The 11,060-nt window shown below is 43.4% G+C and overlaps 1 protein-coding gene across 3 annotated transcripts; it reads left to right on the top strand.

The window, feature by feature from the left end:
* Positions 1-5,619: 5,619 nt before the first annotated feature.
* On the top strand, positions 5,620-9,074 carry LOC116522499 (interferon-induced transmembrane protein 1-like). 3 transcript variants are annotated; one of them, XM_032237623.1, is made up of 3 exons: positions 5,620-5,709; positions 6,807-7,133; positions 8,380-9,074. In XM_032237623.1, the coding sequence occupies exons 2-3, from the start codon at positions 6,918-6,920 to the stop codon at positions 8,581-8,583; spliced, it is 420 nt and encodes a 139-aa protein (XP_032093514.1). In that variant the 5' UTR covers positions 5,620-5,709; positions 6,807-6,917; the 3' UTR covers positions 8,584-9,074. The 3 variants fall into 3 exon arrangements, with proteins under 3 accessions (XP_032093514.1, XP_032093351.1, XP_032093436.1); XM_032237545.1 differs by lacking the exon at positions 5,620-5,709 and adding an exon at positions 6,405-6,595; XM_032237460.1 differs by lacking the exon at positions 5,620-5,709 and having other exon boundaries at positions 6,404-7,133.
* Positions 9,075-11,060: the final 1,986 nt, after the last annotated feature.

Genomic DNA, 11,060 nt, shown 5'->3' with positions numbered 1-11,060 from the left:
TAAACCGACCCTACGAACAAACCGGAAGTCCGTTCCCGAAGTTCCTCTTTGCCCATAGAGCTCCTGAAGCCTCCAAAAGGCCTCGGGGGGGGGGGGGGGGTCGGGCGAGGCTCTTTTCATCCTATAAAGCCTCTGGAGCCTGGGGAGGGTGAAAAAAGCATGGAAAAGTGGGAGGGAGCGCCTCTCATGCGCGCATGTGCACTGGGGGTCACGCATTACATTATGTGTGTGTCACACCCATGCACGAACCCCCTGCGCTCCCCCCCATGGCACGCGAGCCAAAAAAGGTTCACCATCGCTGATCTACACCATTTTGTCCTTGTAGAGGTGGGATGGTTTTTGAGTCTTTAAGTTTGGTGTTTATGAAATTATGGAAGGCTTGATTTGATTTCGTGTGTAACAGCTCTTCCTCCTATTTGCAGTGGTAATTAGTACATTCTGTTTTTATTTGGTTGCATAAAGTTTTGTATCAGTTTTTGAAGTTAGCTACACAGCCTGTTTTATTTTTCTGCCAGAGGGATTTTTTTTTTAATTGCAGTTTCCTATTGATATGGGTAATTTGTTCTTTTTGGCTTTGGGCATTACAAATGGTACATATAGATTAATAACTCTTTGAACTTCAAGTAGAAAAGTGTCTTCAGCAGTGTTGCAGTCATTGAATAGGTTTTGCCAATCTAGAGATGAGAGGTCGGCAGCTATGAGATCATAGTTTGCTCTTTTGAAGTTGTATTTAGGAGCCCTATTATGAGATTCTTTGTATGGATGTTAATTTAGATAAAAGTCAATCGTGCTGTGGTCATTTGTCAAGTGATTCTTGCCAAGACTCCTTGAATTCCTGTGTGGCATTCTGGACTGATTACCTGATCTTCTGCTCCCTGAACTCCTTGCTTCGCTTTTGTTTTACCATATACATTTGGGAGTTATTGCCATGCAGCCTTGGTGCAGAGAGTGTTGGGCTGGACTAATTGCAACCAGAGGCTGTTTGAGGTTTGTGGGGGGGGGGGGGTTCTTATCACTCTGCTCAGGGACCTGCCAGAAATGAGTGTTTGGGGGAGATTAGGAGCACTAAAGGTGAGGTTTGAACTGTCAGCTGTTTGGGTTATCGCTGTATCCTGCCCTGGTCAAAACAGTCCCATACTTCAGCATAAAGGTGTGTGTGTGTGTGGGGGGGATGATTTGGATCACAATCCTTTTAAGTTACAATATTTCTCAAGGTGAATTTTGCTATTACATAGCGTCTGTAGCTTAGAAAGGACTTTATAGCCTCCTTTTTTTAATAAGCATGTAAGAGAAATCAGGCATTAAATGGGAATAATGTTCTCAGAAAGCCACAGCTTCTGTTCCTTTCATTTGCTGGTATACGTCTGCTCTCAAGTAGGCATCTTCAGCAACAAAGATGGGCCAAGGGAATGGCTAACCTTTTCCTGACCGAGTACCCAAAGCACACGAAGAAATACAAGTGTGAATGCACCCCCAAACCACCAAAATGCAATGTGTATGTGTGTGCGCCTTCACATGCCCCCTGCCTCCATGCATGCATGTGCTGGCCACTGCATGCATCCTACACATGGGCCCGTGGGCCCAGCATGCGCTCATATGCCCCATGCATGCGCACATTGGGCCCTGTGCATGCACAGCAGAGACCTGAAAACCAGCTGGCTGGTGGAAGTCACGTAAACACCTGTGGTGGAGCTGAACTGGGGTACGGCTCACGTACCCACAGAGAGGGTGCTGCATACCACCTCTGACATGCATGTCATAGGTCCGCCATCACAGTGCTATACAGTAAGTGTCCCTATAGTACAATACATTCCTGTATTCATCTTCTCATGTAATTACTGCTCAGTTCATGATTATTCTTTCTTCTTGAACTGATTTCTTGGAATACATACTATACATTACATGCTAATACCCATGCACTGTGGATACCAAACCTATTTGTTTTTGAGGTCATTGTCTTTTGCGGGGAGGGGGCATTTATTTATTTAGAAGATTTACTGCCTACTCACTCTCTGAATCTGAGAGGCTTACAAACAATAAATGCCTATCCCACCCCCTGTTACAACAAGTAATCAGACAAGTCCAGGAGTGAAATTCAGCAGGTTCTGACCAGTACTGGAGAACCAGTAGCAGAAATTTGGAGTAGTTCGGAGAACTAGCAAATACCACCTCTGGCAGACTCCACAGTGGGGTGGGAATGGATATTTTGCAATATCATTCCCCTGCCACGCCCACCAAGCCACGCCCACAGAACCGGTAGTAAAGATTGAATTTCACCACTGGGTGATTCGCTTGATGGGCTCCTCATCACTCTGGGTTCCCCAAGCCCATTGGCATAGCCCAGACTTCAGGGACCTTGTGAAAAAGTGTCAACATTTGGGTCGATGTAATCTCTGTGGGGATGATGTTCCAAAGGGAGAGACTCATTTGTATCATTGCTTTGAATAACCAAAGGATTTTAATTAGGATGTGCATAAAACAGAAAAGGTATTCTCAAAGTTAAGCTGAGCTTTTTCCAGAATGATTAGGAAGTGGATGAAACAAAATCTGGAGTGTTTTAGCTTTAGATAATCCATATAATGAATGTTAGACCCATTAGGTAGACAGGACAGAAAATCAATTCCAACGTGCAGGTCTGAATGTGATGTATCTTTCCCCTCTTATACTCCTGTTCATTAGGAAAGGGGCCTGTCTGAGCCTCTCCCTAATATTTTCTATGGGTTGTGGACTTTACCCCCAGGTCACTTTGATAAGAGAGTTGCCATATCTCTGTCACAATCTTCTTCCCTGTGCTTTATATCAACATAATTTCGTGACCCATCAAAACCGCGGAGGACAAAATCGCGCTCGACGAAAGCGCGCATGTGACGTCATCACAGCGCGACGAAAAAAAATAAAAATTGAAATAAAATTAAAATTAAAGCAAGCCGATTCACATAAAGGTAAGGGTTAGGTTTAGGATTAGGGTTAGGGTTAGGTTAAGGGTTAGGGTTAGGTTTAAGCGTTAGGGTTACGTTTAGCGTTAGGTTAAGGGTTAGCGTTAGGTTTAGCGTTACGTTAACGGTTAGGTTTAGGGTTAGATTTAGGGTTAGGTTAAGGGTTAGGTTTAGGGTTAGGTTTGGAGGGTTAGGGTAAGGTTTTCGCTTTTTTTTTACATTTTTCGATCACAGCGCAATGTTTTCGTCGCGCTGTGATGACGTCAAATGCGCGCTTTCGTCGAGCGCGATTTTGTCCTCCGCGGTTTTGTGGTGGAACCCATAATTTTGGAGGTTCTGGACTTGTGAAACAATGGGATGCAGAGCAAATCTCCAACAGCAATTCCTGGTAAGTCCTGGACTGAAACAAAAAATAGAGAGAAAAATAATTAAATGTAAGTGATTGTCCTGATATTTACAGGTGAAATCTGGTAGCCTTGCAAGGCTGGCTCGGGATGATTAAAAAAAATCAAGATGTCCATAACCATTTTACTAACTATGTTGTCTGCACCCAAAGCCTCTCTTTGCAATTCAGAATATAGATTTCTTCCACTCCACTCCAATATTTAAAAGTTTATATTTCCATTTTTTCCTGGCTGTCTGCAAATAAAAAAAGTTTAAAAATGCATAATGGGAAATAGTGGGAGGACTGTCCAGGAGAGAAATTCCTGATTGGGACATCCTCAAAATCTCTCCCTTTCTGCCAGCATGATGTCTTGTAAATTACATTTATCAATTGTAAATTGCACATTGAATAGCATTTAGAGCTCTAACACACAAACAAAGATTCTTGATAAATCAAGAACCTACTCTTAATGCTCTTAACAACTTTTTAAACAACTTTAGCACTGAAGTGCTAAAGAAAAACTTCAGCAAACAGCAAGTACAAATAGTTCTTTCCAGTAAAGTATGGCATGAATCCCACCATCAATATATAGGAACACAAATAAGCTAAAATAATAGAAAGGAGGTCTTCTAGTCGAACCCCCATACAGGCAGGAATCCTCAGACCATCCAAGGACCTTCCAATCTTTTCCAACATCATTTTAAAAATAATCCCCGACCTAAGAATTGATATGTCTAAAGTTGTGTCGATGACAACAGATGGGGTGGAAAAGAAAGTCTGATTTGCTAAACTGTTTATGGATGCTATTTAGAGGTGAGTTCCTACCAGTTCTGACCAGTTTGGCCGAACCAGTAGTGGTATGCTGGCCTGGGTCACTGAACAGGTAGTGACTGCTGGCTGGCCATGCCCCCAAACCAGTCTGCCCGCTTGGACGCTCACCCTGCTTCGCCTTCACCATGTGCATCCACTGCCTCCTCCTGCCTACACACAGGTAAGCTTTGCGATGGGGACGGGGGCAGCCTGGCACGCTTCGCATGCTGGAGAGGGCGGTGGAGGAAGAAGAGGGCGGCGGCAGGAGAGGCAGTGACAGCGGCAGGAGAGGGTAGTGGTGGTGGCAGCAGCAGCGGGCAGTGCTCCTGTCCTGGTTCCAGCTGCGTGGTGTCCCGGAACTCCTGGGGAGTTTTCTCACACGACTTTGGCCAGGATACGGCAAGCAACAGCCCCAAAAGCTGGCAGGGTCCCCAGCACCTCAGAGCAGAGTTGGTACTGTCTCTGCCAAAGGCTGCCTGCCCATCAGGTGTAGCGCCTGCACCAGCTGCCTCTAATCTGCAGTTTTCTCGTGTGCACCATGCTCACGAGTAAACATGCTCATGAGTAAACTAAATTACAGATAAGAGGCAGCCAGCAGATCCTGGGTTGCTCGCTGAGTGCTAGGCAATTAACAACTTCTCGCACTCTGGGGAAGTTTTTCTTTACTGTGTAAGGGCCAGGAGTTGCTCCAAGGCTGCAGACTCCGAAGCTCCCAGGCACCTGGGGAGGGGGAAAAATGCTGCCCGACATCCCCCTCCCGAAGCAACCTCAGAAGTTTTCAAATTTATCTGGGGAGGCCTTCTTTTTCTCTTTTTAAGAAAGTCCTGAAAAAGCCGCAAGATCCAGAGCTGCCAGTCTCCAGTAAGATGCACATCTCGTGGCCTGCCCCCTGTGAGTGTCTCTTAGGCATTGTGTGGAGGAAAAAAACTTGCACAGTAAAGAAAAACTTCCCAAGATCGCAAGAGGTTGTTAATTGCCTCACAGTCACAAGAAGTTTTTCTTTACTGTGCAAGGTTTTTCCCTGCACACGACGGCTGAGAGATGCGACAGAGCTGCCAAACTCTGGTAAGATGCACGTCTCGCAGTGGAGCGCAATTTGGGGGTGGCAGGTGGGGCAGGTTCGCTAAAGAAGGGGAAACGGGGGGGGGGGAGGTAGAAATTTCAAAAAAATTCTTCCTGTGGGCATGGCTTGGTGGGGGTCATGTCACTGAGTGGGTGTGGGCATGAGTGAGGTCAAATTGGCCACACCCACTCAGTCACATGCACCACCGCCCAGTGAACTGATAGTGAAAATTTTTGAAACCCACCACTGAAGCTATTGGACATTTGGTTCTGTTGGATCATTCCATCCATCATCCACTAGGAGGTGTTTTAGGTGCTGAGGTGGGATTTACAAAACTATATAATATAATGACACTTGTCATAAAAATAGTGAATTTAATAGCTGCTTGACCTCTCCATAAGGAATAACTTTCTGATCTATTGCAGGAAATTGAATCAACTTACAACTGCCGATACAAAACAATGTGGGGTGGTTGAGCCAAGGAAAAGGCCCCAGAGATTGGCCACAGAGCTACGGTATGTTGAGAATACAAATTTGGAGCAGTTTCCTCAGCTCAGTGATTGGGAGGGCATACTGATATTTTTAGACCTTTCAGTTCATATGAATGAACTGAATTTAAACTTATGAGATTTTTGGCAAAAGTATTGAGGTTATGTTACATCAATATAAATATTACATAAAAGCCTTTAAAGTAAAGCTCAAATCTTCAAATGAAATATGAGGCAAAATTTAGGGCCAATATGAACATCAGTTTGAATTACTCCAAGTACCTACCTTCAATTTCATACTTATAAAAACTCAGCAATGAAACTCTTTAAACAAGGCAAATGCATTGTCTTCCTTATTTTTTGTTAGTTCAATTCAAAATTACTGTTAAAAGTAGGGTACATTTTGGTGCAGTATTTTATGCCCAATTATCACTATGCACATTCGTTTTCTCTATTGCAAGTCATTAATTTTTCTTTTACTTTTTTCCATTGTTTACTTTCGCAGTTTTCCTGCTGTGTGATTCATGCTTCATGAATCTGTTTCAACGATGAAATTGTTTTAATGAGGTTTTTTATTCTTAATTCACATATCTCTGAGCTTGTTTTACTCATATTCCATTTTTTAATTAATTCAAATTTCTTTATATAACACACAGCACCACACCCGCATTGTTTCTGCGTAAAGAATTGTTTTGCTCTTGTTGGGGGAGGGCCGGGGCTGACAAGCCAGCAGTGAAACTAGGCGTTTCCCGAACGTTCGATGCGAACCCAAAACCTTCCTTCCCCACGACTGCTATAAATGTTGGGAGTACTCGCATCTTTACTCGATCTGGTCCCGACGGAAAGGGGTTTCCCAATATTGGTCCGCCTACCGAAGTGCATGGTTTGAGGCAGTCTGGAGCTCTAATGTTACGCAAGTATCACAAAATAGCCATTTTGGGCTGCCGCGGGGTATGAAACATCTGCTCTTAAGGCTTAAGCACATGTTTCGAAACTCACGCAGCTCCCAACCTATTGGCTGAAAGCCAGCGTCATTCTCCACCTAGGAAGGTTCTCCGGGCTGGAGTCGCTCGGTTTCGTTTTCCTGATCTCTGGCTCTGTTTCTTTTTTCTGATCTCCCGCAGGCCCCTCGTCCCTCAAGTAGCCTCGCCCTCTGCTTTCCTTGAGTTTGGCGGCGCAGCCCTGCCCTCTCTGGTTGTGAGACGCTCCGCAGAGTTTGGGTCTCCCGGGCAGCTATGTCGTCCGAGGCCGTTTGCCTCGACCTGCAGCCCCGCTCCTACGACGGCGCCGACAACGAGGAGAAGGGCTCCGCCGGCCTCAAACCTGCCTCGCGGAGACTCGCGGGGGAGCAGCCCAGTGACTATTTCCTCTGGTCCTTGTTCAACCTTTTATTCTTAAGCAGCTACTGCTTCTGCTGCCTCAGCTTCAGCGCCCTCGTCTTCTCCATCAAGGTAAGCGAACCCAGAAGGGATCCAGAAGTTTAATTTAGGCGCCGGAGCCCCCCCCCCCCCGGTAGAAATTCTGCCGTTTTGATTTCATCGGAGTTTTTCCCCCCTAGCGTAACTTTTCTTTCGGGAACGTTTGCCTGTCTTTGCTTCGTTCAATATTTCAGGCTTCGCTTACTTTTCTGGGTTTTGGCTCCGTCCCACACTGCACTCCGCGGGTCTTTTACGCCCCCTAGCAACACATCCATTAAGTGGAAATTCCAGGCTTTGTTTCCTTCTTCCCTGCGCCGCCGGCTGGATTTTTCTCTACAGAATTACCTAAACGGGACTTTCCGTGGGAAAGCTCCCAAGCCTTGCTTAACACTGGAGATACAGCCATCCTCCCGGCTCATTTAAGAAAACTTAATTCTCCCCAACCCTGGCACAATATAGGGATCTCGGGGTTGGTATTTTTTTTATAGAATAGGACATGTTTGTGGGTGTATAAAGAGAAAGGGATTGTTGTTTTTAGTTACGGTATCCCACCCATCATGACCCCATGGACAAATTCCTCCAGGCCTTCCTGCCCTCTACCATCCCTTGGAAAGGGATGAGTTTTCTTTTTCAAATTTGACATCATTTGTTTGTGAGATGTTTGCTTTAGTAATCCATCTTCCTAGCTTTAGCTTTGTGTATGACAAGCAAGAATATGTGAAGAAACCAGCTTTGACTTTGTTTGCTAATGAAGTTTGTATGGGGGGGGGGAGATTGTCCCACTAGATTTTGGTCTTAGAATGAGGTCCTGTTTAAAGGAAAGGCATTGTGCTTTTGGAAGAACAGTCTTCCAAAACGTTTCTGGTCCTCTCAAATTCTCTGAGAAAAACTTGATCCCAATCTGTTGCTATCACCTGTCTTCAAAAGAGTATTATTTACTGTTACTGGTGATATTAATATACTACACTCTCCACACTTTGCATCCATACAATTCAGAGTTATAAACATATTAACACCAATCAAAATATAATATTTGCATGGAAATGGAATAAAAAAGAAGCAAAAATAAAATGGACAAATACTGCTTTTAGATCTGTTTCCAAGTGTAACACCCCCCAAGGCTAAAATATGAACAAAGATATGAACGACAGGAACTTCGTTATTTGATTGAACAACATAGTATTAATTTTCACAGCACTTGTATGTAGATACATTGAGGTTTATAACTGGTATAAATATGCCTTAAGGTTTAATTTTCTTTTCATTTTATCCTTTTCAGGCAAGGGATCGTAAAGTTATTGGAGATCCTGAACGCGCAGCTAGCTATGGGAAGAAAGCCAAATACCTGAACATCGCTGCCTGCCTTATAGGCATTGGAATCACTGTTACTTGTTTCGTTGCAATAATTTTAAGTGCAGAAAATATGCTTAAATTGGTCAGAGAAATGAGGGAGAAACCCCAATTATTACAGCCAGATCAATGAAGAACAAATAATTCACCCAAGATATCATTACCAAACATTTTTTACTGCATATTGGCTGCATCACTTTTCTATCTCCTGTATATTTTCCCTTGTCAAAAGGAGGATTCTGTGTAGTTTAGTACAATTTGCCATACTGACAGCAGGTTGCCTCTAGAATAGAGTTTTTCAATTGAATTCTGCAAAGCTCCATGACAACTTGACAGCATTCACGAGAGATTTAGAACCAAGCAAACAAAATTCAATTCAGTACAGCCAGTGGTATTCAAAGCAACTTTTCTAAGGAAAAGCAATCACATCCCAATAACTGAACATTGATTTCTACAGTTAAAACGTTAAATTTCCAAGTAATTGTGTAAGTTTTTGTGCACTAGAAATGTTAATTTTGCATTTATAATACTTTACTTTTTATACTAAGATAATTGGAGGAATCATGGGAGACTAGTTAAGATATCAGTTATTTTGAAATTAAAATAAATCACAAAAAACACAAATATTGTTCTGTCGGGTCTCTGTTATTACCATAGTGGTGTGCCTCTTAATCAGGTTTTAGGAAATTCTTTAACAGGAGTGGTGGCAAAATAGAGACTTTTGTGAGTTTATAATGCACTCCATCTTAAATTCTATATAGTTAGTTGAGCTTCTGAATTTATTTTTGTCTTCCTTCTCTGAATTAAGCCACAATGGGCTTAATTGTTGTAATCTCCTTTTATACATTTACTGCATATATCTTCCCTGAATTGTGAATAGCTTTGATTTCAAGTGTTCATAACTGCTTTCCTCAGTTTGAAGTGAGGGGAGAACCAAACTTAGAACGGACATGGTTGGGTGCAGGCTACTTGAGGCACTGTCTCATCCCACTGGCATTGGCCCACCCCACTCTTGCTGGCAGAGGAAGCATGCTATGGATCCCATCAGCCAAGGTATTCCAACTGGTGAGTTCCAGGAAAAGGGCCTTCTCTGATGTTGCACCTGTCCTCTGGAGCATCTTGTCCCTCCCTGAGTGAGGTTGGCTCCAACCCTAGTGAGCGTCCATAAGACCCTAAAGACCTGGTTCTGCCAGTTGGCTTGGGGCTCCAAAGAGAGGTTTCACATGGGGAGGGCTGATACATTATCAACAGATCCCGCCCCCTCATTCTACTCCCTCCCCATCTTTTAATTGGAGCTCAGTATTTGGATCTCGACAGTATGTCTTTTAGGTTTTGTATAGTTTTTATTTTTTTTAAATTATAAGCCATCCAGAGTTACCCTGTGGTAAGATGGGCATCCAATAAATTTTACAAATAAATAAATACAATGGATTAAAGAAATGGGAATTAGAATGGCACCTGTTGTGTTTATTTAACAAGTTCCTGTAGCTGCCTATCTACCAAAAGAACCCTGGAAAAAGAAAAAGATTCTTTTTTTAAAAAATCCCGTGTTTACAAATCATTAATGCCCCTAACAAAAACTCAGCATTAATCTCTCAGATAACCCCTGCCTTTCTCCCCCACCCCCTTAAAATTTTGTCACCAGAGCCTGTGGAAATCTGGAAGGGCAACAGGGTAAGGCTGTCCATATTTCAGTGGGGAGGCTATTCCATAAGACAGGTACCATGCTAGAGAAAACGCTTTTCCTAGGGCCAACGAGGTGATCCTGCATCACCTATGAGACCCAGAGCATGCCCACTCTGCCTGATTTGGTGGAATGAGCAGAAACTATTAGGAAGAAGCACAGCAGTCCTGCAAGTATTGATTCCATGCCATGTCAGGCTTTAAAGATGACAACAAGCATCTTGACTTGCATGCAGACTCCTGCTGGGAGCTAGTGCAGCTGGCATAACAGAGACCATACCCAAGTGCAGTCAATATAGTCTCAGTACCATATCCTTTCCTGACTCCAATGAGCTACTTCCAGAACCCTTTGGAGCTGCAAGCCCACCCCAAGAAGGAAAAGTTGGATGTTAGATGAAAATTGTCCCATACATCAGCCTAAGGGGGTGGTGGTGGTGTTGGATTGCAGTCCTAGCTTATTCCTCAAGGCTGAGTTTTGCTGTTACATACTGTAGGTTGTATAGCTTGGAAAGGGCTTTATAGCCTCTTTATAAGCATGTAAGAGAAATCGGGCATTAGATGGGAATATTTTCAGTGTATTAATACTTCAGGAAGCCAAAGCTTCTGTTCCTTTCATTTGCTGGTATACATCTGCCCTCAAGTGGGCATGTTCAGCAACAAAGATGGGCCAAAGGAAGCACTATACAGTAAGTGCTCATACAGTTTTATACATTCATGTATTACTCTCACTTCATTATTATTGCTTCCTTCTTGAACTAATTTCTCGGAATACATCGGAAGCTATTACCCATGCACTGTGGAAACCAAACCTATTTGTTTTTGAGGTCATTGTTTTTTGTGGGAAGGGGAGCATTTATTTATTTAGAAGATTTACTGTCTACTCACACTCTGAATCTGAGAGGCTTACAAACAATACAAAACCCAATA

Source organism: Thamnophis elegans, chromosome 1 (assembly GCF_009769535.1).
Source record: "Thamnophis elegans isolate rThaEle1 chromosome 1, rThaEle1.pri, whole genome shotgun sequence".
Taxonomy (NCBI): Eukaryota; Metazoa; Chordata; class Lepidosauria; order Squamata; family Colubridae; genus Thamnophis; species Thamnophis elegans.
This window is presented reverse-complemented; position numbering and strand designations above follow the sequence as displayed.

What these genes read in the sequence shown, in the direction of transcription:
- LOC116522499 (XM_032237623.1), top strand. Translation starts at nt 6,918, where the DNA reads ATGTCGTCCGAGGCCGTTTGCCTCGACCTGCAGCCCCGCTCCTACGAC. An exon ending in CCCTCGTCTTCTCCATCAAG is followed by an intron (nt 7,134 to 8,379) that starts GTAAGCGAACCC and finishes TATCCTTTTCAG; the next exon opens with GCAAGGGATCGTAAAGTTAT.